Source organism: Neopelma chrysocephalum, unplaced genomic scaffold (assembly GCF_003984885.1).
Source record: "Neopelma chrysocephalum unplaced genomic scaffold, ASM398488v2 Primary Assembly neopelma1_45, whole genome shotgun sequence".
In the NCBI taxonomy this organism is placed as follows: Eukaryota; Metazoa; Chordata; class Aves; order Passeriformes; family Pipridae; genus Neopelma; species Neopelma chrysocephalum.
Genome location: NW_020897704.1, coordinates 4,389,502 through 4,417,136, shown reverse-complemented (window position 1 = coordinate 4,417,136; position 27,635 = coordinate 4,389,502). Strand labels below are relative to the sequence as shown.

The 27,635-nt window shown below is 41.4% G+C and overlaps 1 protein-coding gene across 7 annotated transcripts; it reads left to right on the top strand.

The window, feature by feature from the left end:
* The first annotated feature begins 3,113 nt into the window (after positions 1-3,113).
* PANX2 (pannexin 2) lies at positions 3,114-26,992 on the top strand. 7 transcript variants are annotated; one of them, XM_027679228.1, is made up of 5 exons: positions 3,114-3,545; positions 3,887-4,188; positions 21,818-23,269; positions 24,232-24,305; positions 25,143-25,250. In XM_027679228.1, exons 2-4 carry the CDS (start codon positions 3,963-3,965, stop codon positions 24,261-24,263), a joined length of 1,710 nt encoding a protein of 569 aa, XP_027535029.1. In that variant the 5' UTR covers positions 3,114-3,545; positions 3,887-3,962; the 3' UTR covers positions 24,264-24,305; positions 25,143-25,250. The 7 variants fall into 7 exon arrangements, 5 of the variants coding, with proteins under 5 accessions (XP_027535029.1, XP_027535024.1, XP_027535028.1 ...); XM_027679223.1 differs by lacking the exon at positions 24,232-24,305 and having other exon boundaries at positions 25,143-26,992; XM_027679227.1 differs by lacking the exon at positions 25,143-25,250 and having other exon boundaries at positions 24,144-24,232.
* The last annotated feature ends 643 nt before the right edge of the window (positions 26,993-27,635 follow it).

The window sequence follows — 27,635 nt, the reverse complement described above, 5'->3', positions numbered from 1 at the left end:
AGCAGGGTTATAAAATCAATATTGCTAAATCAAATAATGGTATTATAATGAAGCAAGCTTCAAAAGATAAATTGTATTCACTCGTGGATGTCATATTTATTTTAAAAGCAGAGTGTCTGATTTACGGTTATTCTTCTATGCCTTGCATATTAAATGTGGAACTAGATATAATTTAGGGGAAAGATATAATAGATGTCTACAAAAGCATATGCATCATGGAATAGATGGATAGGTATTGATCCAAATACCTTCCCATTAAGGCCAATCTAATTTGATGATTTGATTATGTTTGAAACAAACAGAACAAGGTGGTTTTGACACAACAGGCTGTAAACCTGTGGAATTCCTTAATAGAAGAGGCTGCGGATGCCAGAAATTTGCACAGTCCCAACAGAAGACCAGAAAAAATATCCTAAGAAGAGACCTTTTGGGGGTTATTAAACCACTTCAAGCTCAGGAAATTCTCTCAACATTGTTGGAAGCTGGGACAGTGTTAGGGAACAGGCATGCCTCATTTTAACACTTCTTTAATTGACCACTTACAGCCACACTTAGAGATATAAGGGACGAGATATCTTCTCCTAAGTTCTTAAAATTTGTACATGCTTACACCAAGCTTCCTCAGAAATGATTACTGGAGCTGGCATTATTTCCTCATGGAAAAACATAAGGAAGCATCTAGAGTCAGCATCTGTCATGTCATGGCTAGGCTTCGCGAACGAAGATTTGGGAAGGGCTCTACCCACGTTTGTTGCAGGCGCGTTGGTGGCTAAAAAGGCCAATACAAGATAGATATGTCCGGTTGCAAAAGGCACAGCAGAAAGACTCCTTAGATGGTATATTCTGCAAGGCTCGATTCTTGAGTCAGCATCTATAATAATAATAATGGCCAGTCTTCGCGAACGAAGATCTGGGGAAAGGTCTTTTACCTTTCCAGCCTGCGCAATGGATTTTTAGGTGAGACACAGCCTGCGCTGAACTGAGCCCACCCTTTAATCCTAAGGTTCATCTGCCGGGGCCAAGCAAGCTTGGACAATGGCAGTGAGGTCCTCAGGACGTAGGTTTGTTTAGAGTGACCTTCTCATAGATGGATGGCCTCACAGGGCTAACACGGGTTCCATCTACCCGGGAGACCGAGGAATCGAACCCGGGTCGCAGCAGTGAGAGTCCTGCATGCTAACCACTAGGCCACCAGGGGTCTCTAGAGTCAGCATCTAGATAGCAGACAAATGCTAAGGGCTTAGGCAAGGGAAGATAGGAGGACTTAAGTAACTGGATGGGGAAAAAAGAGGATTCAAAAGGAGATGACATAATAAGGATTGGGGAAATGGTCTTTCAGCCACATTCTCAGTGAGCAGGACAAGTCTATCAACAGCAGAGAAAAGCATGGTGAAACGATGACAATATTGAAAGTCTGAGCAAAAGTTTTTCAGAAGATCAGCTGTACTTCCTCAGTACTACTGTACTGTACTCTCCTATGCTCAATATCATCCCTCTGGCAACAGCAATAACAAGGGCATAAGGTATTTTGGTTCTTTGTTGTTGGAATGGAAAGCCTGTATATTACGGGCTGATAAAATACACATTTAGCCCAATTAAGCTATTGCAAGAGAAATTGGTGCATCTAGCCCTTATTGCAGATAGGGGGCATTATTGAGCCTTGAAGCCTGACGCCGCAACTGTCCCTACTTCTCCTCACATGTGGGGGACAACACAGGCTATACTCTATTCCCAAGTTCACTGCACCAGGATCCTCACTGCTCTGTCTCCTACCTTGTCCTGCCAGTTCTGCTGCCTGGGATACTCCTTGTGACAAGAAGACCACATTGCAAGTACCCACTGTACCTGGACAAGGGGGTAAGAAGAGAGTACCTCTCCTCCCTGTCTTCTCCCCATGAGGCAGATACTGTGTGTTGGTCATTACAGAAGACCAACAGAGGTACAGAGCCATCAGAGGATGAAGAGCAGGGAAAATGGAACAAGTGATGGTGACAGCTTCAAGTTTAGGCTCTCTTGCCTTCTGATCCTTGGTACTCTTCAGGAGCATGTGGCACCAACAGTTTTGTGTCTGCTGCCTGGAGCCTTCATCAGAGCTGTCACCATCAGGACATCCCTCTTGCCTTGCTCATTACATCTCTGCCTGGATGAAAGGACCCCTGCTAAGAAGTATTATTTAAAGTTTGCATCCAATATTGAAACTTGAATAATCAGCAGAAGCCTCATATTGTTCACAGTGACTGAGGAAAGGAAAATTTCACAGTGAAGATGAAAATCTACGCCTTACTCATGCAAGCTGCACATAACAACTGCAAATCTTTGATAGAAATATCAGCAATATTTGTTGAAGCCTATCTCTGGTTTTCATCTTAGTACTGCTAAATATAAAACATATAAACAACTTGAGAAGAAGGAACTGTGACCTGGAGCTCTTGTCTGAATACCACAGCTGCTGGCTGTGATGCAGCACATATGCTGTGTGGTCCAGCTTTTGCCCAGAGTGTTAATGCGTGCTCTGTTCCCAGAGGACAGCAAGGTCTAGCCACCTCTGTGAAGATACAGGCCTGGACCCCATCAGGCTGAAAGGCAATCTCTGCATTTCTGGCAAGTGCTCTGCCCTTAGGCTCTTCCAGCAGGTGTGTCCAACCCCACGTGTGCTTCAAAAAGACAGCATTAGGAAGGGTTTTCTAACAGCAGCACGTAAATCCTGACGTGCTTGCAGGTCCGAGACCCTCAGAGCACAGCCTGGTCGGGTGCGAGTTCCCCTTTCCCTCACCACCACCCGCTCCATCGCTGTGTATCCGGGCCTGAGCTCCGCTGTGCGCGCGGCGGGGCGGGAGGGGAGATGGAGAGGGGAAGGAGCCCGAGCCTCCTCCTGCCGGAACCACCCGTTCCCGCTGGGCCCCTCCACGACCTCTCTCTCCAAGCCCTCTCCGGGCCGCCCCCGCCGGCACTGCCCGCCGTGCCCCCCGGGCCGCCCGGCGCATGCGCGGTGCGGGCGCGGCACGGTGGCTCTTGCAGGGACGCGGCCGCCGGCGCCGCCGCCCGGGGCCGCTGCCGCCGCAACGTGTTGCGCTCCGCAGCCCCGCATGGGCTGTGCTCTGCCTCTGCCTGTGCCGCACCGCCTGCGCGGCCGCGGCGCTCCCGGCCGCCCTGCTGCGGCCGCGCCCGGCGCCGCAGGCTCCAGCTGCTCGCTTTGATGCCTTAAAGGACCTCTGCAGTTCATTCCGGGCTGCTCTCGCCGCCTCCTCCTGCTTCTCCTCCCCGCAGCCGCTGCGAGCCCCTTCTTGAACTGCTCCGCGCGTTACCGCCGATCGGTGCAGGCGGGCATTTCCATGCGAGCGCCAGCCGCCCGCTGCTGTAACCAGCAGCAGCACGTCATCCGCCTCCCGCTCCGCACCCGGGGCGATTTTATTACTCCTGGAGGTGCAGGGGCGTTTTTTCGGCAGGAAGGTCCAGTGTAACTTTATTTGCGGCTTCCGCTGTTCTGTACCAGACATCGGTTTCGCTCAACATCCTCCGGGAGCCGAGGGAACCGAAGTTGCCAGGTAAATGCCCCCTTCCTTCTCTGCAGCACTTAGGGAGGCGGCTCCGGTCTGCCTGTTTGCATGGCTGCGGCGCCGCCGTTGTACAGCGCGGGTTGCGAAGCGGAGGCAGCGTTTAATGGCACAGCTGTCACCGGCACAGCTCATGTCGCCGCCCGTCTGTCATGACACGTCCCCGCAGGGCTGCGGGGAGCGGAGGCTGCCGTGCCCTGCACAGCCGCCGCCGCCGGATCACCCCGGCCCGCCCGCCCCGCGCTGCCCGGGCCGGGGGAGCGCTCGGTGCCGCTGCGGCAGCGCAGCCCGGCCGGGCGCCGCCGTCACCGCTGTCGGTGTTGTCCCCGCAGGCCGGGCGGGCACCGCCCGCAGCCAGCCCGTCCCCGGGGAGGCCCGGCGGCGTGAGGCCGCCCGCCGCTGCTGCTTATGCAACACATCATCGATAACCACCCCGACATGGCCACGGCGCTGCTGGCAGGCGAGAAGCTGAAGGAGCTCATCCTGCCGGGGCAGCAGGATGACAAGGCGGGTGCACTGGCGGCTCTGCTCCTCCAGCTGAAGCTGGAGCTGCCCTTCGACCGCGTGGTCACCATCGGGACCGTTCTCATCCCCATCCTCCTCGTCACCCTCGTCTTCACCAAGAACTTTGCCGGTAAGGGCGGCAGGACGGGCAGGGCCGTGCCTCTGTGGCTGCTGAGCGGGACCATTGGTGCTGAGAGGTGTCTGCCAGCCCTCGCCTGGGCGGGCGGGGACGGCGGCAGGGCGGCAGCAGCCACTGCCTGAGAGCCACCTGTGCCCATGACGCGGACCCTGCCCCTCGCCTTCGCGGGCAGGGGAGCGTTGTCGACGTGGTGGCCGCTCCCTGACGGGGACAGTTGCTGCCTCTCGCCTTGCCGGGCAGGCGAGTGGTGGGCAGGGGTCCCCAGCCACCCTCCGGGGCACTGACCTGCAGGGAGGTGTCTGCTGCCCTGCAGCAGCTGAGAGCCCGCGTGGGTGACACAGGGTGCAGGTTAATGCTCCTTGAGGTGGATCCTGAGCAGGTCCTAAGCTGGACCCTGGCTGGCGTCAAGCATTGTCCTGTTGTTACTTCAGACGTCTACAACATGAGTGTTAACTGGCCTGCTAGGGAGAGGCCGATACTGTATATGGAGCCACATGCACAATGTGCTTTGCCATATTGTCACAGTGGAAATCACCAGTGTCTCTTCCTCTTGAGGGCCTACATCTTGCATACACCCAGTAACAATTTTAAAAGCCTGGTTTGATTGCCCATCACCACCAGTCTTGGAAGGTCACATTTTGATGAGCCGTGAAAATTACTGATCCAGTAAACTGTTATGACACCTTTTGGGCCACTAGCACATATGTAAACATTGTTTTGCTTTGTGAAGTATAGGCTTGATGAGTGTAGCTGCCAGTGCATGACTGCTTTTAATGTCCCTTAAAGCTCCATTCTGAAGATCCATGGGAAATTATTAGCACTTTAATATACGGGATAGACCTGGCAGTCTGTACCTTGTGAGGTTGGTAAGAATTGGCTGCTTTAGGATTGACTTCCAGCACTTAATGTCCCTAATACTTGTTTTCATTATGAGATAAAGTTAAATCACCTAGAAGAATAACTCATTGCAAATGGAGTCTGGAGATTTTTCTTAATTATAGTTAAAACTTTTTCAATCTCCCTCAGTTTTTAAAAAAATACAGTTATTTAGATCAAGATTTAGATCAGCCACAGTTAATAAGAGCCTCGTTTTTTGGATGGTTGTCTAGGGGTATCTTGGAGAAACCAAGTTTACAGGGCAGGTGAAAACCAACTCTTCATAGCAACTGAAAGACAGGATTCAAGGTCACCTGTGGGGACTCTCTGTGGAATGCGAAAGTTTTGTGATCCTTTCCTCTCTAGAGAAGTAAGCTAATAGAGTGCATCTTTACTTATATGTGTGCTTTCATATTGTTTGAGAGGTACAGTTTTGAACCTCAGTAGGCCTAAACTCAACCTTGGATGCAGGCAAGGTCATGTCCCCCTTCATGTGTGTTCCTTTACATAGTGCTTCCTAGCAGAAGCCCTTCGATGACTCACTGCTTGTTCAGACAGCAGTAACTTGCTCCATATGAACAAGTCATCTGAGACTGCAGATTGTGGAGGAAGTGTCAAGTCTAAGAGACTCACATTTATACAGTGGATGTCCCTCTGCATGGCTAAACTGTGGTCCTCACACATACGTGGAAGAAAGAGGGCCTACTGAATTTACTCACATCTGCCTATATTTCTGCAATTGAGTTTATTTTGTGCTGTGGGAGACTATTCTCTAGGCTGATGGTTGTGTTCCAAATTTGTTTTTGAGAAGGGCTTAAGGCAATATCACTTATGTCTACTTATGGACTGTGTATTCTGCTTTGATCCAGTAAGAGCAGTAGTCTATTGTATCCTGCCATGGCAAAGCTTATAAGGCATCGCAGAAAACACCCTTATGTCTCTGGGAAAACGTGGGGTAACATTCTTCCCTCGTATGATGTCATGTGTTTGTTCAGATGGTCTGCAGTTAGAAAAATAATATGAGAAAAAGGAAAAAATTGCAAATACAAGAGAATGTAATATAAAAACTCTAAGGGACTGACAAAACTAAATAGATTCTTTTTCAAGGTTGAGTCAAAGAGTTTGGGGTTAGTAGATTCAGTTCTGCTTCCACAGAGTTCAAGAGCAAAACTTTTATTAGTTTTAATGTGGTCTGAATCAGATGTTACTCTTTAACAGAACAGTTTTACTCAGACTTCTTTAATTAGTCAAGCTTGTCCAGAGACACTGACACTGGAAATAACAGTTCAACTGGATACATGCTTACTACTGATTCTGCAGTTTGTGTTTTTTCACCCATGCACTGTCACTGATCTTAAAAAACATCTAACTTTGCTTTGGATACTGCTCCTTCTGTGCAATTTAAATAATAGGTATGGAAGTTCAAACTTTGCTGATAAAATTGAGTAAGGTATCTACTGCCCCTTTGTTGTGAATATCATAGTAGCTTCCCAAACTTTGCTTTGGGCACTTGTACGCTTATCAGATACTTATTATTATTTCTCATTCTGTTAATGATGTCCAGTGGGAAGATACCATCGTGCCACTAAACTGAAAACAACCCCCTTTTCTGGGGGCTATACTGTCCCATTTAATCAGTACTGGTAAAGCTTTTGGAACAATGGTGTGTGCACTCGAGACATAAAAGTGTAGTTGTCTAAAAGCAGTGGTTTCTCACAAAACTTTTTTGCTGAGCACTGAAAGAACCTGCATGATGAGTGGGTAGAGGAGATAAGAGCCGCTTATTTCTCTGATCTACCTTTGAGCTTATGTCAGTGAAAAGTGTAGCTTAAAGCGCAGTCAAGAGCAACTGTACAGTCTGTGCAACAAGTGTGGTGGGAGTTGCTTGGCCAAGCAGTGTGGATGTCCTCCCCTGGGGGTGTGCAGAAGGCACCCCATCATCACAGGAAGCCTGGGCAAACCAGGGCAGTAGTAAGTCTTCTGGCGCCAGAGGCTGCAGTGAAGCATGTTTGAAAGCAGAGTTCAGCCCTACAACAGAGGACAAAGAAAGAGCATGTTATTTATTTAAAAGATTGTAATTAACAACCTTAAAAATCATTATATCTCTAGTATAACATATTATATAGCGTATAGGCCAGAGATAAAGTTATTTATTTAATTTTGTTATTTTAGTGCAATCATTGTTTAGGTAAATTTGTATGCTCTTCATGAAAGTGATTTGTTTGCCCTTGCATTGGAGTGTTCTGATCTTTACGTATCTTTTGATAAATTAAGTGACAAATTACTGCTTTAATAACATAAAAGGCAAGACCTAATTGTTTAGTAGATACTGTGCTGATGTTTTGAATAAATCACAATCCATCTGAACTTAGTGCTTTACAGAAGACTTTAAATTAGGTATTGTGCTTTTCTTCTTTTACATGTATCATAAAATCATAGAATGGTTTGGGTTGAAAGGGTCTTTAAAGACCATCTAGTCCAACTACCTGCCATGGACATGGACATCTTCCACTAGACCAGGTTGCTCAAAACCCTATCCAACCTGGCCTTGGGAAGGGACATCCACAACTTCTCTGGGCAGTCTATTCCAGTGCTTCCCCCCCCGCACAGTAAAGAATTTCTTCCTTGAGTCCAATCTAAAGCTACCCTCTTCCAGTTTAAAACCATTGTCCTGTCAATACAGGCCCTGCTAAAAAGTCTGTCTTAAAAGCCCCCTTTAAGTACTGCAAGGCTGCAATAAGGTTTTCCTGGAACCTTCTCTTCTCCAGGCTGAACAACCCCAGCTTTCTCAGCCTGCCATCAAAGTACTCCATCCCTCTGATCGTTTTCATGGCCCTCGTCTGAACTCACTCTAGCAGATCTTTCCTGTGCAGAGGGCCCCAGAGCTGTATGCAGGACTGCAGGTGGGGTCTCAGGAGAACAGAGTAGAGGACCTCTCAACCTGCTAGACATGCTCCATGTTATGCAGTCCTGGATGCTTGGTGTCTTTACAGTCTTACTCAAGGTTAAAAAAGGGCTGTCATCCTTGGTTCGCTTTAGCCCTATAAATGAATCTGTAACATAACCAAATTTTATTGGGAGATAAGATTTTGTTTCCAAACTTCACTTCTAGACGGCAGTGCATTTGGGGTGCAGTTGAGCTCTCTGCAGAGTGAAGGGCATACACACTTCTAGGATATGCTCCTGAGAGTTAAATTCAGGCTGCAAAGGAGGCAGTAAGAGTTTGGCCATTGATTTCAATGGGGACAGGAGTTCACTCTGATGGCTGAAGTAACATATGATTCTTTCAGTGGCCCCCAATTCCTAAACTTTTTTCATAAGAGGAAAGAAAGTCACTCACCTAACCTCCTACATTGTTATTTCTGAGTCTCTCAATTCTCCTTTAATGTTTTTCAAGCAAACCAGTGTGAGTCCAGAAAGGACACCCCTAGAAAGTTAATTAAAATAAATCCATGTGCCATATGATCTTATACTGGGCGTAAGATCATCATGAGATCATCATTTAGAAGCGATATTCAGCTACCCAACACAAAGAAAGCCCACACGAGCACACACAAGAGAAGAATGAATATTGTTTCCCATCCTCTATTTAGGGTCCAGTGTATGTTGACCTCAAGGATAATAAGGAAAGGTTTTGAGGCACTTTTCCCTGACCCAGTGGATGGATCTGTATTTGAGTTTCCTGGTTTCCTGGAGTTGGTAAAGGTGACTACAGAAGACAGCATAGGCTAAGGGAAACCTCTCCTGTAGCAATGTCCTTGTTGAGATAACAGTGTGTGCAGTTGGTGGTCCCAAGAGAACTTTGGTTTTTGTTTGGAAATAATAGTACTTTAAAGATAGCAATTACATTTTTTATTTAAATATGAATGCCAGTGTGTTTGAAATTCTATCAGAACAGAGACATGACCCCCATCACACCCTTTATAGTCTTAGGCATCTGCTGGAGCACTCATGCAGGTGTATATGCAGTGCTTTGCAAAGGCCCATACTTGTATTTAACTCTGTGAAGGTTTGATTTCTCATACCTAACTTTTCATTTCCTAGCAGCTTGAGCATTTAGTTATTCCTGTGCAAACTAGAAGTAAAATGCAACCAATGTGAATGGAGAGTTCAGATTCGATAGTACTGTGCTGTCCCAGGGCATAAATAGGTGATTATACCAGGTACTAGCTGGTGGTGAAGCAAATTTTGAGCCTGTAAGTATAGCTTGTCACTTTCGTCTTTTCATTTTAGCTGCATTGGAGCCTGCTGGATTGTTCCCTTTCCTACGATAAAGGTTTTAATGTTCTTTTTATTTAAAGTGTTTCCTTGTTAACGTAAACCAGCCTTAGGTTAATATTTGGTGAAAAAAATGGTAAACCACCAAACTTTTAATTAAATGTTAGTAGATAAGGATCTCAGTTATGTAGTTCTAGTCTACCTACAGTTTGTGTTGGTTTTCGGCAGTAATTTTTAGTTATAATGTTTCGGTATTTCCTGTCAAGACATGGTCAGTCTGGAGTGGTATGAATCTAGATAAAAAGCGATTAGTCCTTTAAAACACTGCCTTACCATTTTCACTTCCTTTCCAAAATGCACAGAATGTGGAGTATTAGACAGCAACATTCATTGCCAGTTTGAAATGGGTCTGTTAGATGTGCCATGAGTTTTTCATCCTTTACTCTCCCTGGTTTTACCATGGTACTAGTACGCACGAGCCACAGCTACAAGTAGGATGCTGCTGGGTCAGCAAGTGCTGTGTTCTATCCTCCCTGACTGGCAACAGTGCTACAGGTGGCAGCCTTTTGTAGTGAAGTGTCTCATGGTATTTGCTGAACTTCCAAGACACTGTTCTACGATCCAGTAGTTTAAGAGATACTTAACTTTCATGATGTGCTGCTTAATTTGTTTGTATCACTTCATGTTTAGTGAGTCGTTTAAATATTCCAGTTCAGTGTTGTGCCGGGTCCAGAAGCAATGTCATCAGTAATGGGAAGTTCCTCATGCAAGGGACCAGAGAGTGGTGGGCCCTAACGGAGAATACATTGCTGTTTTTGTTATGTGTTATCTCCACAATATTGAAGTATTTTGGTTTCAAAACTGGTGTGGTCAAAGCATTGCTAAGTCATATCCCTCTTGTACAGTGCTTCATGCTTTCTATTTAAAGTGAATTTTTCTTTCCATGTTGGAGTCATGTTGGCTTTTCTCTCAGAAGCTGTTAAATACCAGTACTTTATTAAAACAAAGCAAAGCAATCATCTAGTTGATTTTTATACTTTAGTCAAAAGCCAAGCTGTGGCACTGATTTCCATGCTAGGTTTATAAAACAGTGCCTCCAAAATACAAAAAAAGTTGCTCAAAAATACTGTATTTCTATGTCTCTTAGCAGTTACATAGCTCAGCCTCTACCATCCTTCTGCTAAAAAATTTTCATGAGAAAGCAATGGAAAGAGACAGTAAGTTAAATGACTGAAGGGTTAGTTCAAGTTTTTGTGTTTTATTTTCTGTTTTGTAATGATTTACATAAGCAATGCTTACTTCACTGTGGAGTACAGTATATGCATGAGTTTAATGTCTTCTTTGCTTTTCATGCTACAGTATGGTTGAAATAGTATATGCTGCAGATTTCTGTACTATGAGATGGAGTTTTATTTTGTATTTTTGGTCAGCTTTTCTAATTTGTAGTTCTGTTTCAAGTTGTAGCAGGATATTTTCATATGCTTACTTAGGTGACTTATCTAATAGATGACTTTTGATCTTGTTTTCCTCTTCAACTGCACTTAAAGCAACATAGAGTAAGAAAGTAAAGACAAAGTTTTTCCAAGTGATTATTCTTAGTGCTAAAAGTACGGGGCCAGAATGTTTTGTGTACCTGATGACACCAGCGCAGAAATTGTTTGTGAGGCAATATTAGTAGAGAAAAGAGAATTTAAGGAGTGTCTCATTACCCTTAAGTGCTTTCTAAGCACGTATTCTTAAAAAGGATTAAATGATACAAGCATGGGCTGGCTGCAGTTCAGCTGCTGGCTGTTTGCATTGCTGATGGGATTTTTCCGAAGAGTAAAGGCAATTTACTCACATACAAACATGAGGTGTGCACAAGATATACATGCTGGGACTCTGTGAATTTTGATAATTAGAAGATTTGCAGTTATACAGGTGAATGGTAGATAGAAAGTATTCTTGAGGAAATGCATGAGCAATACATGTGTAATCACTGAACTGCAGTTCCTAGCAGCTAGAAATATTTTCCTGTCATAAATTCTGTTTCTCGAACTTCATCAACGCACATACATCATATTTTATTATATAGTCTTTAAAGACCATTTGTGCTACTAACCCCTTCATTTTTTCAAGTGTCATATATGTGAAGAGGTCCAAAATGTGGATGAGTTTTATCTTACTACATCCTTTCAGATAACCAACAATTTGAACAGATGGTCAAAAATATTTTTGTTTAAGAGCTACTTAATTTGTTCACCTTTTGTCAAAGAGGAAAAATTATGAATAAATAAGGGTAAGGTTGAGTCTGATTTTTAAACCTACCCTGAGGTGTTTGAAGCTCTCTGTTGTCTCTAAACTAGATAGAAATCATGCATCCATGATGCAGAGCTGTAAAACTCTTCAAGAAGAATCTGCATCGTCACTGAGTTACTTGGGTTCTGTCAGTATTAAAAATAACTGCAGTAGGCACCCTCAGTACGTATACATGTTTAATTACAAAAGCAGAATAATTTCGCAGTAGGCCGCATGATTTGTGTAGAGGTGCCATTTGTTTTACATGATACAGGATTTGTTCTAAGAATAACATTGAATTCAGTGCAGATATTTACATCATTGGGGATTTTGTCCTAGGCATGTATTATACTCTTGCATTTGAACTGGGAAATGCAGCAGTTCATTATGATAGCAAGGTTTGGGGATTTGTTTGCTTTTCTTTAGTGGCACCGTGCCTGTCATGCAGATTCACGATTGCTGGAGCAGTGCTGCAGCCAGGTGCTGAGATGTATGATGTTTTTTGCAGCTTAGAGCTCAGTGACTATTTCTGGACCATTTTGGTTAAATGCTCAAATAGTTATTTCACATTTTTAGGTTGGAGTACCTTATCTTCTGAAAGATCCATATCTCTTCAGGAGGTCAGGAGACCTCCACGCTGGAATTGGCAGAGCCCCTGGGAGCAGCCAATTCTTCTGGCTCTGCTGTGATGAATCAAAACAGTTGTGATACATTACAAAACCCAATTTCTCTACACATGGAGGGACCAGTTTTCCAAAAAGCAATAGACTGGCCATCTCTGCCCTATAAATACTATGTTATTAAAATAATATTATTACCTAATGAGCAAACTATTGGTCTTTTTCCTCTTTTTCAATATGAAGTTTTCTGGGTGCTGTGTTTATACCAAGAGGTACTTAATACAAACCATCTTTTTAATTTCTAGTCATTAAATAACTGTGGTGCAATAGAACAAACCTACTGTTTCCTGTTGCTTCCTGTGGTTGTATTTTGCATTTGACCCTTGGTTTAGGAAGCCACCCTTGTCTATGTATCATCAGTTTCACTGGATTTTCATAATTCATTTCACTTCGGCATTTATTCTTGCAGTTTACTTTAGGTATTTCTGTAGTCCACATTACCATAATGTTTGGGTGCTCGTGTAGTTGCTTTGGAGTTCCATCTCTAGAAGACAATTTTTGAATTGGCCAACATTATTTTTTTAATCTTCGCGAAACATTTAAACATTATTTTCACACCTTACCACTTCTCCTATGCGGAAGATCTGTACATCACCAAAATTCCTCTCACCTCCTCATGTAAATGCTAAATTTAGAAGTAAATGTTATTCAGATCTCTTTTGTAGGACTGCCTGCATGGCTGAATTTCATTAATTATGTTTTGATGAATACATTCCTTGAGATTCACATCTAACCTTCCCTCAAATCTTGGCATAATACAGAGCTCTTTGTACAAACACAGGCATTGTCATTTCCTTCCAGGTGTTTTCTGAATGCTCACAGAGCTCTTTTGAGCACAGAAAGAAATGCTGCTAGTGAAGTTCAACAGTACAGTCACTATAAATAACCTCTCTTTCCAGTGTTGTTACCACCATCCTGCATGGCCATCACATGGTGGATGATAGTTCATCACTGAGGAAAATTCCTCTATAGGAGCAGCCGAATGGATTTCGCTTAGGTGCCTCTGCACCTTCTGCATAATAGTTGCTGTTTCTGGAATAACCTTCTCCAACAGCCTTCAACATATCAGCCAAGTTGGAGTAGATACCTTTTTCTCCTGACTAACCTGGGCAGGTGTTAGAAGTCTTTAAGTCTCAGATTGCTGGTAAGGGAACTTCAGCATACCAGCTAGTTTTGGAAGAGCCAATGTTTATTACATACAGGGAATATAGTTCTGTAAATTTATATATACACTAGGAAAGTGCATTATTAATTTCTTGATTCCGCAGATCTAAAATATATGCAGTTCAAGCAACAGTCCTGCAAGCAAAAAAAAACCAAATTGGAAATACAGGGACACCTGCTGCAGCCCTTGCACTGCAGTTACCCCTGTGGGTGACCCAATACCTCTACATCTTTGAAACTGCTTATTTACTTCTTACTCATCATGATTAATCCCTGTAGAGTACAGGCCACTAAAACTTAATAGGAGCAGTGGTTTCCTATCTCATTTCTTTAGGGACTTTCTTTTCAAGATTTTTTTCTTAAACAGGACAAGTGGTTTCAGAGATTGGGCAAAAAAGGCTATACCTTACCTTGCTGATCATGGAGAAATTTGTACCTTAGGAAGACTTCATGGTCATGGAACCTGTATTCAGATTTGGAAGGAGTATTCCCTAAGAAGGCTAAAGGTATTGTCTTTTTGTTTTGATAAAAGTAATAATTCTTAGTAATTAGCTTGCTGAGTTAAGGCTTACTTTGATGGATGTTTTCTTATTCATATGACTAAACTTAGTGAGTTAAATAGGACTGTATGACTACAGTTGATACACAAAAGTAGTGTCAGGGATCCATCCCTATGCTGTACTAATTTCTAACCTTTAAATAAACTTGTTGAAATAAACTAGTTAAATTAAGGGAGTTTTTCCTTTTGCTGTCAGTTAATTCGGGTATTAGCCAGCATTTGTTAAAATCACATTCAAGGCAGAGTTACATATTCCCTGTGGACTATGTAACTGAGATGGAAAACATGTATACTGTTTAGATAATGTTTTACTTTCTTAGACTAAATTTGCAGCCTTAGTAACATGAATGTTTTTTATCCATTTTTTTTTTCAGAGAGAAGAGGATCCAGGACATTTCTTCTTTTCCTTTTAAAAATTGCTGAGAAACTACTAAATAAATTATCTCTGTTTCTTAAAATAAACAGTTTGCTACCTGCTTTCTTGTGCCTTTTAGTACCCAAGATGAATGAGGCATGCATATAAAATTGCTTACATGTATGTGACACAAAGTAAGGACAGCAGTATGATTAGGAATACCCTTGTCAAATACTGGCATTTATTGCTGAATTCAGGGAGTTTCTAAATTATTTTCTCTGTTAGAAACTTGTGCACTGGGAATGATGGGCAGGGAGATTCGGAAATTCTACCTAAGTGTTGAATTACTCCTTAGAGACAAGTGGAGGGTACAAGAAGTGCTTCAGAGATCTTGACTGGCTTGCCATCTTTTCTTCATAAGCAGGTTGGGCACAGGTTTGAGGATATTTAGCAGCCCTCTTCAAGAAGCAGATGCCAGTTGCTAGGAAGCACTAGGCTAGGGTGAGTCTATAGTGTATGTAACTCAGTAAGTATACTTACCAATATACTTACCTGATACTTACCTCGGGTCTCCAGTATGAGGATTTAGGCACTTGTCATGGGGCTAGGAGATCCAGCCTGTTCCACAGCATTTAAGCACCAGTCCTGCTGCCTATACCCATGTAGGGCCATGGTGGTCAGGCTGAGTATTTACTTCTAGATCCTTGAAGAACTTTTTGCACAAGAGTCATACTTACCTTTCCCTTGGTGTAGCAAGCACAAGAATTTTCATATTTTTTTCGTATTTGAATTACATTTTCTGAAAACTTTCTTTTTTTTCTGTCTGCAATTAGAAAATTGTACTGTTTCTTCTGCATTACTGATTTACTGCACTGGAATCCTGAAATCATGCAATTCAGTTGGAAGATTAATGAGGTGTGATTTCTTTTTCCAGAGTAAATTCTAAAAGCTGGAGGCCACAGGACACATACACAATTTGTTATTACAGTTTATATTTTGCTTTGGGTAACTATACTTCATTCCACTGGGAATGTAGTAGATGTAAAAAGTCATTTGCCCTGTTACATAGGGGTGTATACTGTTCATTACTAATATTTTCTTTTCTTAATTTGTAATGCCTGCCAAAGCATCTAAATTTGTTGTCTCTATTTATTTAAATAACTTTCGCTCATAATAATATTTTAGAAGCTTGAAAGTGACCCCACTACAGCATCAGTTCTTCAAAGAGAGGTGCGCATGCCAGATTCTATGCACTGTGAGTAATCCCATTGGCTTCAAGGGAAATGCCCAATGCTTGAAGTCACTTAAGTCTTTTTAGGAGCAGGTCTTACTTTTTATGCTGTTGAATGCTAAGAGATTGCCATTGTTGTCTTTATTTTTAAGGGGCTAGTGAATGTGTTAGGTGCAATTCACTCACTTTCCCAGGAAGACCTGTAAAAACTTGCATGGACAATGGAGAATGATACATACCTACTGCTTCACCATATTTTCTTGACAGCGTTGTTTCAGCGTACCATAACCCAGGTCACATTTTTTGCAAGGTGTTTCATGTTATAGATAGGCAAATATACACACACACATATATGCGCACACACACACACACACACAGGGCTTCCTTGTTAAACTGTGCTGCTCGCATCTCTTTCTTTGATTGAGGTGCAATACTGAGGCCTGAGCTCAATGTATGTCAATTATAGCCTTCTAGCCGTATTTTACCTGATGTATCCCTAGTGCACCTGGCCATTGCATCCATTTTTGCAAATGGACATTTCTCAAAAGAGAAAAAAATTATTCTCGCATGAATCAGCCATTCTTGCTGGACATGATCTAAAGAAAAAGGAAGTTCACCTTGAGGATAATCAAGCATCAGAATAGGATGCTCAGGCATCTTCCATCTTTGAAGGTTTTCAGACTGACAAAGCCTTAATTAAGCTAGTCTGAAATCAGTCTTGATCCTGCTTCGAGTGGGATGTGGGACTCAGTAAATTCCGAGGTTCCTGGCGGCATTTCCATGATTCTGCATTGCAATATAACTTCAGGGAATGGTCTAGAATAGCAGTTATCAGATTTTTCCATGGGTAACTCCATTTCCAGATCTGAGATTCATTTTTGTAGTGGGAAGTTTCACAGGAGTTCCAACCCCAAACCTCAGGATTCCTGCCCCTTTCTTGAGGAGTTTAGAGTTTGTGGTATTGTAACTTCAGTTAGAAATTTAGCGGGATATTTATTTATCAAACATATTTTCATGCCTAGCTATTGCAGCCTGATAGCTGGTGTTTAATTCACGGCCTCTCGAAGAGGGCAGTTGAAGGTGTACTAGAGTATAATAGTTGGGAACCTGTGCATGGAGGTGACAGACCTTGGATTGAGAACAGTAGGAGTGGGAGCCTATGCCTCCAGGAAGCCCATAAGCATTTCTCAGAGACTTTTCGAAAAGGCAGAAGACTTGACAGCTCCTAGCTTCCATACTTTGCCTTCTCTCCTTCTTTTCATACTGTCTGTTTAGATTCTTTAGAAAGAGTTTGAGCACAGCCTCTTCCTTTGTCCCTCTCCCTACCTTGACTATCTTTTTACAACCATGCACTTTCCTTCCCTTAAATTATGCCTTTTGTACTTCCTGTAAGGCATTTTTTCTCCATTTAAGTAGCACTTATACTGATGGGATGAGATGGTGCAGAATGGAGCATGTGAAAAAACTCAGCTGCCAAAAGATTTTAATTTTTCAAGTGGCATAACATAATCAGTTATATTACACAACTAAGTAATTCTGTATTGATTATTTCATCTTGATTGCACATCTGAAAAAATTCAGTGAGATGTCTCTCATACCTTGTCCTAGAGACTAGTTTTATGGATATTTGGAACCTATTTATGTGCATAATGAGCAGGATAAAATGTATTTATGTAAAACTGTTAAAAACATCTGAAAAAAGGGAAACTAAGCATCTTAGTGTGCATCTTTATGCTCAAGTCAGTATAAGATAAAAGTATAATATACTTTTTTAGTAATTGATATACTTAATTATTCACAGGGACATTTCCTGGGAATGACAGTTACTGTAGGAAAGTATTACTGAAGACAGGATTTGTTCCTGGGTATTCCTACTGATTTTTTCTGAAACTATGTTGAACTTCATATTTTGGCATGGAGTTAACACGTTTCTGTAGGTGCACCTTCAGACTTTGAACTTACTGAGACTTTACTCTAAGCATCAGAACTAAAAGTTTTGCAGTAAGCCATCACATTTACTGCAGAAAAGTTGTCCACCAATAACAATGGCAGCTTAGTTACCTTTATTTTGCCTTTGCTAGAAATGCACATATGGGCAAATCATAGCTTCATGTCCACCCTTAACTCCCTTTTCATAATTGTTTGGAACTGGCAAAAGATTATTTTGGAGATGATGACCTTGCTTTCCAGATTTTTTTGTAGGAATTTCTGTCACTTGGGCTCACAGGAATGTAGCTTTCAAGGAGCAGAGGAATAGATTATTTTTATAGGCTTTAGACTAAACAATATTGAGAGGATGACCAATCCACTCAGCCATAATAATGCTCCCTAAGCTTTTAAAAAAATTTCTTTACAGCCCTTTACTCTATTGTATTTTCCTACACAATTGAACAGCTATGCCATATGCAATTCAACTGCAGAGTCTCAGGAAAAAGCTGTGTTTCATGGTGACTGGAATGAAAAAGAAGCTTCCCAAACTGCTTCAGGATTTTCAGGGTGAAATAAGAGTATCAGTTGAAACTTTCTGTATTTGTGAATATAAAACTTTCTATATTTATGAAAGTTAAAAGCAAATACATTTTTTAATATTGCATGATCCAGTGTCAGAGCTATGATTTTAACAGTCTTACAGCCTTTTTTTTTCATACTACTTACATATCAGGAGAACACTGTTAAAAAAAAATTGATCTGCTGTGCCTTCTTAAAACTGTATTAGAAAGGGCCCTCACTACTGAGTTGTATGTGTGAGGAAAACTTGTTACTCTGCTGTCCTCATCAGATCTGCATGTAGAGATCCAGCTGTATGTTTTTGCTGACTTTCATAACAAACAAGATTAGTTATTGACATACTGTTTTTTAATTAATTCATGATTGACACAGGTTGCAGTGGAGGAGAAACAGTTCCATACCCTACTATAACAGAATCAAACAGCTTCAGGGTGTTTGTTAAATGCCAGGTTAAATGCTGCCATCACCTAAGAGGTAACATTCACAAAAGCTACTCAAACTTGGTGTCGATCTGGCTTGGCAGCTTCTTGTCAATGAAGAGAGAGACAAGCTCTTCCTCCAGGCAACACCTAAATGAGTCTTTTGCTTTGAATCAGTTGGGAAGGGAATTCCTCACTTCCATTGTCTGGAGCATATTCTAGAAGAGTGAGCTTCTTAAAGCCAATGCTATGCTTTGTGAATCAAGTCCTATGCTGAGAGGGTTAAGCTAAATATTCCTGTGGAATAACTTTACCTGAATTAGTGGCATTCTCTGACAGCGCATATGGCTCCAAGATATTGCCAAGAGAGGCTGTGGTTGCCACATCCCTGGAAGTGTTCCCAAGGCTGGCTGGCTGTGGCTTTGAGGAACCTGGTCTAGTGGAAGATGTCCCTGCCTGTGGCAGGGGAGCTTGGGACTAGATGATCTTTAAGGTTCCTTCCAACCTAAACCATTCTATGATTCTATATTAGAGAAAAACATTTGAATAAAATTAAATTGTAACCCCACTGCCCCCACTTTATTCAGTTATCAGAAGTCCCACTGACTCCACAGAGGATTTGGGTTTCATCTGAAGGATCTTGGGATATACATGGTGTACAATGAAAATCATGTCAATTTTACAAATATGCAAAGAAAATTCTAGACTAGTATCAGAAAGTTACAGAAAAGGAACACCATGCTCAGCTGTCCCAGTAAATTAGAGATCTTTCACAACTTAACATGCAATGGGATCAGTTAAAAACATGCTTAACAGAGGAAAAGGAAACAAACTCCTGTAAAATGACATTTGTTGTCTCTACTGGTTGGTACAGCCCCATTTTCTAACCTCTAATGCAGCTGATCAGTCCAAACTGGAGTTGTGAAGCTCTTCAGACTTTTTTCTCTGAAGCAGTGGCAATGGATAGGGTGCAGCATTAGTCTCTTAGTGTATCTGTTCAATATAAATGTAAATGTTAAGACACTTTTTTTTTCTTTTTTTATTTATAAAATAAATATATATTGAATTGTTGTTGTATAAATATACAATTTTGGCAAAAGTCACTCTAGCTTTCAGGTCTCAGTGAACAGAACTGGAAGAACTGTTCAGTTTATTTGATAGTAGCAACTGATACATGAATCAAAAAATAATCCTTATGAGTGATTTGTATGAATACTTGTTGCTGTTTTCTGAAGTATTCATGATGTTGAGACCTAGGAGAAATGAACCTATGTATGCCACAAGAAATTGGGTCTCCTATTGGCAAGTTCACCCAATTACAAAAGTTTCTACTTATGAGTAATATAGCATGCTGTTTTTATAATTTTTTATTTCCCTATGGGAACATTTTCACATAGGAATCTATTTGGTCTCCTGGGAAATCCCACAATAAGTCTTTGATAGTAGGAGATGAAATTTTTTGTATGCATCCCTTCATGGGTAGAGTTCGGAGGGCACATAAATTTCCAAAACCAAGGGACTCAGTGAGCATTTTTCTTGTAACACGTCTGTAAATACACAAAATAGTCTAAATGGGAAGCTGTGTAACTTTAGAGTGCTTTAAGCTCTCCTCTGAGATTGAACTTAGATCATTTTAAAATAGTCTTCAGAAGTGATATTAAGGAATTTGCAGGGCTTATTCACTGTGCATGCTGTCTTGGGTAGCAGCATTTATTCTTTCAACTCTGTTTAAATTCGTAGTATTTTTAGAAAAGAACTCTCACTGAGTCACTTTAAAAAAAAAACAACATAATTTTTGTGCAGTTATCAGCATGTAGATCTCTGTAGGTCACAGAAGAGGTTTATACCTCCACACCAAAGAACTAGCTTTTGATTTGCTCACATGTAGAAAGTAACTGGTCCAGTAAGGAGTCATCTGTTAAGCCAGAAAGATTAGGGGGTTTTGCCTGCATATTAATTTTTAATATTCTATTTATTGTTATCAAACAACATGATACTTTATTATTTCTTTTTATTATTTTTATGATTAAGAGAACAGTGCCACCACTCTCTTCCAGTGAGCTGTTCTTGATCTGAATTGTAGACTACATTCAGAAATGGAGCAGGCTTGGTGTTCTTGAGTGATATTCAAGTGAGGAGAACATGCCTTCTCCCTATGGGTCTCATTTTGGGAGGTTTTCTAAAGGTATACCAGAACACTGTAAAATATATTCCCTTTGTTCTACCAGCCAAAACATGAAAACATGGTCTTCCTCTTTGAATAGGGTTTCCTCATAATGGTCGTTGTTCTTTAGGCAATTAATGCTGCTCTAGCTTTCACAAGGTTTTCTATCTTTCTTTCATGGATTGCTAGAAAAATCTGATTGTGTAAGAACATAATTTATATACCAGGTCAAGACAAAAGTCCTTTTATCCCACCATCCTGCTGAAGATAGTAAAAAAAAATACTTATCAAGAAATGTTAAAATTAACAAGCATACAGTGTAATTTCCTTTGATAAACCCTTCCACCCTCCAGCAGCCTGTGATTAAACATTTCTTGAGAGAAAAATTGCATCACCATGTATTTAATAATCCTTGCTATACTTTTTCTCCCATTACTTTGTCTGATTCCTTTCTTGATCAACAGTATTTGTTTCTTCCATAATACTGTAAGACAGTGAGTTCCACCATTTAATTACATGTTATGTAAAAAAACCAGTGTTACAGTTTCTAATGTAGAATTAAATTTCCATAGCAAGAAGTTGGTAACACTCCAAATTCTGTCCTGATCAATCACACTTTAATTCAAGAATGTTACCTAAGAGGGATACAGTTGACTAAATCCTTATTTGTCGTAAGTTTCCATTTTTTTTTACCATATCAAATGAGTAGACTTTGTTAATAAGTATTAAAAACATTGCTTTCGGCTACATCTAAGTTTTTTCTATTTGGAAGAATGTTTAGCTGGGATGAACCTTAAATTTCATCTAAATTTCAGCATTTGCATGGAATATCCTCGGCTACTGACCATGTAGTGAATATCCGGTCTTCTAGCTTTGCAGAGTTGAGGTCACAGTTGGTTAGGATATTGTTTTCAGAGATTTAATTAAACCAAAAGACATATTTCTTACTGACATTTTTAGCTCAGGTTCATTCTAAAACTTCCAGGTAAAAAGTTTGACTTTGGGCTTTGTGAGGATGTGTGCAGGCTAAGCTGGCTAATAGACATGGAGGGCTTAATGCTCATGTAAAGATACGGTAAAATAAAATTGATATAATTTGAAATGTTTATTTTCCAGAGCTCCTTTTGTAGGTTAAATGCACAGCAGTGACTTTTCTCTCTGTTATACAGAGGAGCCAATATACTGTTATACACCACACAACTTCACCCGCGATCAAGCCTTGTATGCCAGAGGATATTGTTGGACAGAATTAAAAGATGCCTTGCCAGGAGTTGATGCCAGCCACTGGCCCTCCTTGTTTGAGCATAAGTTCCTACCTTATGCGCTGCTGGCTTTTGCTGGGATAATGTACATTCCAGCTCTGGGCTGGGAATTTCTCGCCTCCACCCGGCTGACTTCAGAGCTTAATTTTTTGCTTCAGGAGATTGATAACTGCTACCACCGTGCAGCTGAAGGGCGGGCACCAAAAATAGAGAAACAGATTCAGTCCAAAGGCCCAGGGATCACCGAGAGAGAAAAAAGGGAAATTATTGAGAATGCAGAGAAGGAAAAAAGCCCTGAACAGAACTTATTTGAGAAATACCTGGAAAGAAGAGGACGAAGTAACTTTTTAGCTAAACTTTATCTTGCAAGGCACCTGTTCATCATCTTTTTAAGCATCATACCAATCACGTACTTATCCACTTACTACGCTACGCAGAAGCAAAATGAATTTACATGTGCTCTAGGAGAGCCTCCAGACAAAACTAGCAGCTCCAAATTGCACATCAGAGTGAACTGTAAGCTGCCGTCTGTCCAGCTCCAGCGGATTATTGCTGGTGTAGATATTGTTCTCCTCTGCTTCATGAACTTGATAATTCTCATCAACTTAATTCACCTCTTCATATTTCGGAAGTCTAACTTCATATTTGATAAACTGAACAAAGTTGGAATAAAGACCAAGAAACAGTGGCAGAAGTCCCAGTTTTGTGATATAAATATTTTGGCCATGTTTTGTAATGAAAATAGGGACCACATAAAGTCATTGAACCGTCTGGATTTTATTACAAATGAGAGCGATCTGATGTACGACAATGTGGTACGCCAGCTGCTTGCAGCGTTGGCCCAGTCCAATCATGATGCCACTCCAACTATGCGTGATTCAGGGATCCAAACAATAGACCCAAGCGTTGATCCAGCAGACATTGATGCTAATGAACAGCTCATCATTAAGAGACCAAGGAAGAAGATGAAATGGATTCCAACTACCAATCCCCTTCCTCAGCCATTCAAGGAACAGTTAGCTATTATGAAGGTTGAAAACCATAAACCTGATAAACCGAAGCCTGTGAGGAGAAAAACAGCAACAGACAGCCTTATAGCTCCTTTGTTAGAGTCTGCTGCAAAAACCTCACAGCAATCGTCCGCTCATAAAACCGAGCCAAGTGCTATCCCAAGCACAAGCAGTGAAAAAAAGCACACACGGCACTTTTCCTTGGATGTTCATCCATATATACTTAGTAGCAAAAAACCCAAGCCAGAGGTTCAAGCCATCCCCTCAATGCCTACATCAAAAAGCCAAGAGGGTGGATTTTTAAACCAGGAAGAAAATGTTGTAGTGCACGTTACCTCCTCTCTCAAAGGTACAGTATGCCATAATGCCCATACCACCTCCACAGACCATAATTTACATAGCAGTCTTCAGGAACTCAAAGTTTATCTGAACGGTTTGACCTGCCTTGCTAGATTTTGGAATAGCTAATAATCTCAGGGCTTACAGGTCTCAGAAATAGAGGTTCTCTCTCTTAAAGAGCTATGTGGAGGGTAAGGATTATTACAGTAGAGCTGTACAAAACAGGATGCAGGCTGTTGATGTGGGTAGTTTTTTAAATGTAAGCATGACCACTACAAATGTGGTCATGCCTTGCCAAGGAAATGAGGAGCATTTGGCCCCATGATACCCTTCATTCTCCACCAGCACCTGGCACGTTTCAAACATGCCTTATTTTCAAGTCATATGGAAACTTCCATGGTAGATGAGCAGTACTCTGATCAGTAATAGCCCCTTAGGAGCATGTGGGAGACTAGTAATGGCAGTTAAAGCTGCCTGTAGAACAAAATCTCTAACTACCAACTCTTACAGGTTGGCATGTGTTTGTCACCTAGGAAGTCACAACTCAGCTCATTGACATTGTCCTTCACACAAGAGATGCTTTAAGTTGTCCTGTGTCTCATGTGGACCAGAGGATTGATAGTCTGAAGTGTGGGTGCTGGTCAGGGATTCAGGATTTCTGCCATTCCCTTCCTGTGTGGCCTCATAGGAGATGCTCTTTCTGTGCCTCAGTTTCCTATGTGTTTCCTGGAAAGCCTGTCCTTGTCTTAACTCAAAGGAATGTTTCAAATATATCAATAATTGGTAGGTGCTAGAGTGATGAGGAAAGCCATTTGAACATTAAGAAAAGTGATAGATCAGTAGATAAACTGATAGACAGATATCTTCTTGTTTATTTTTGTAAGCTACTGACATAAGAAAGAAGCACTATGCAGTTGAAGTTACAGAAAAATCTGTATGTACTTAAAGCAATGGCTCTCATCTCATTACAAGCTAAGACCTCCCTCTGGGCTTCGACAGACTGACATCTACCGTCACCCCACTGCCCAGCAAAGAAGTGATTTGAGGTATAAAAGTTTCTGTCACTTCCGAATCCCTATGCTCCTTAGAGCCCTCCAACTCCCCAATGTGCATGTGAGCTATTCTACAGCATTCCTTATCCAGTTACCTGCTGTGATTTCAACTCCTCAAAACTACTGGGGTTTTCTGGTCTCAATTACCTTTATCTAAATTAGTGCTTTAATATTTTAAGGGCAAAAAATAATTACAGGAGTTTTGGGGCTCTGTGACTCCCCATTTGCATTAAAAAATTTCAGCTTTGTTTTTGAGTTAGACCTACATTGCAGTCCATCAGGTAAGGTAGACTTATAATTTCTGGAAAGAGACATCAGTTAATGTCAAATTGCTGAGTTCTTTCTAAAGACAAGTGGCTTACAATATGTAACCACTAGTTTTTCCCATTGAAAGTACCAGTGCCTTTTGTATTCCATCCTGTGGATTTCAATAGTCATAACGTTTGTCAAAACATTAAATCATAACATTTATAAAACACCGACCATACTGTAGAGGGGAATAAATTATATTTTTCAGTTGTTTTTTTCATCATTTTACAAAAATATCATTCATATAAGAAAGCATGAGCATGCGTAAAAAACAGCCAGATTTACAAACCCCATTTGTTGTTTGTCTGGTTTCCCTGAGCGTACAGCCCTGTTGTTTTGGAACAGTCCTGTTGGATTTCTCAAGGGTTCCCAAGAAAATTCAGCTCAGGGTTCACTTCTGATCCCACTGAAATCGGTGGCAAACCTGCCAATGACTTTTATTGGTTCAGGACACTCCTGACTGATGGACTGGAAGGGTGACAGACTACCTGTCCTTTAACTGGCTGTTTTGTTTTCTTCCAGACACCCCTCATCCTGCAAAAGAGATCCTATACTCATCTGAGACATGCAGAACTGTGCCTGCTGCTGCAGCTTTTGTCACGTGTAACCACAACCATATAGCCACAACTGCTGCTGCCACCAGTATGGCTTTGAACCAGGTCAAACCAGAGCCAACACCTGCCCTGAACTGCAACTCAGCGCACCCTTTGCTGCACATCAACACGCTGTACGAGGACCATGAGGAGGAGGTTTCAAACATAATGGACAATGGGATTCACTCACCGACTGACACAGGGGAAATTCTCTCCATCCCTACCCCAAAGCAGATAAGGTTGGCAACGTTTGACGAGCCAATGGCAATCGTGAGCTCGGTGGAGTACTGAAGGCCCCGGGCTGCCCAGCTGGCCCCTGTGGCTGGGCCCGAGACCACTGCAGTGCAGAACATGGTCCCCCCAACAATGCAACTCACTGCATGAGCATGGAGAGTTTTCACACAGACTATAGCTTCTGCTGATAACACCAAACAGTTTTTCAAGATCACATCATGAACACTGTCAGTTATTTGCGAAATAGAATAAAGAAAATCTGGTGGAAATAGACCTTTAACACTGAGACAACCACTAGTTCTAGCTCTAAACTATAGCTTCCTGATTTAAATGGGAATTAGCACAATTTATGAATATGAGGAGTCTGATGGCTTGCCACAGCAATTTTAGTGAGCGTTTAAATCCTTTGCATTCAGAATTACTGATTAAAGTTAAAACAACATGGAGGTGAGGTATACTTTTTTAATGGCAGCAGTTAAATAAGAGTTCTTTTCTAAGCAGAGAGGATTTTTTTTTAATTCAGGATTTTGAAAAAATTATATGCAAGCAAAGTTTGGTTTTGTTTGTTTCTTTAGCTCACTGATGTTGGGCTTGATGGAGACTTAGCTGAAAGGGCCTTACTACCACCAGCATTTAAGTGCAAAAAGATTGATACACTCAATCTCTTGCATTTATAAATGAAAATACCTGAAGTATGCCCCGCCCTTTAACATGCTTATATGTTTGATGGAAGATGATTAAATTAAGAGTTTATTTTTTTAACTATATTTTACCATGGAAAAAATTACTTTATTAACTTTTCAAACCAGGTGTTACTTTTAACAAAATGTGTAGAAGAGAGTCATTGTAGCTGCTTATTTTTTCATAGTGTATTTATGAACCAGGTTAGAAACTTTCATGGGTGCTTCACTGATATGAAAAATCTTATGGAGGTCATTACAAAATATCTTACAAAATATGAAACCAGCAAACCTGTTCTCAAATAACACACAGTTAAAGAAGTCTATGAATTTAGTTCTGCAGATTTGGCTAGTCCTTGATTCAGCAAACACTTAAGGCCATGGGTGACACTGAAATGAGTCATGTAAAGCTAAGCACACACTGAAATGGCTTTGCTGGATCCTGGCTCTAGTGCAGGCAGACAATAATCCTGCGGTATGTGCTATCACTCTGATTCAATATTTGCCATCCTTGGCTCAAAGCACATCTTCATGCCCATCTTCCTATAATTACGGTATGTGTGATTTAATAGAAAACTATAGTATAACTAAAACATCTATTAAAAGTGTATCATGCAATAACCATTCTCAGCAAAATTATAGTGAAACAAAAAGTGACTGTGTTAAAATAATATTCCTAGCTGCATTCAGAATTACAGACTGTGTGTATTTGCTTCAAAATTATGTATAATGGTAGAAAAAAATATGCAGCACAAATATGGGACTGAAATCTTGAGTTTATTTTTAATTTATTACCTCAGACATGCATATATTATACCAATATTTAATGAAAATAGCACTGAAAATAAATACCTATTATTCTGAATATTTTAATGTGTACTACTTCCTAGCGTAATGTTACAACACACCCCTAAAGCAAGGTAACCGAGGTTCTTGTCAGTAGATCCCTAGGGCTGGATTAGAGTGAAATGACACTGAATTACCTGTGTATACATATGAGGCAGGTTTATTTTAAAACAATTTGGTTGCAATGGAAAGGAGGTAGGTAGCCATTTTGCTTCTTTTCTATAAAATTATGAAGAAAATACGTAAGAAGAAAGAGACAGAAGGAAAGGACAAGAATAGATAGTGAAGAGGAAAGATGTCACCACCCATGGATCCAGCAATGAGACATGATCAGTGCAATTTCAATGTCTGTGTCAGAGTCATCATGGCAGTCTTGATCTGTTGGGGTTAGGGCCCACACAACAAAGAGTTCAATGGCTTATGTCCTTTCAGGCTCATGTGGGAATGCCCCAGTGATTCCCCAGGGGAGGGGTTTTCTTCGGTGGTCTTTGGTGGTTTGTGGCCCCTTCTAATGACATGGCCACTGTTTGGCCCTTCTTCTAACTGTTCCAGTTGTGCCTCCTTCCTTAGGGAGGAATACCTTCAGGCTGGCATGTGAATGCCCCCGATACCTCCCCTGGGAGGGAGTTGGGGAAATTGGCATGATAAAAAGCATTACTCCT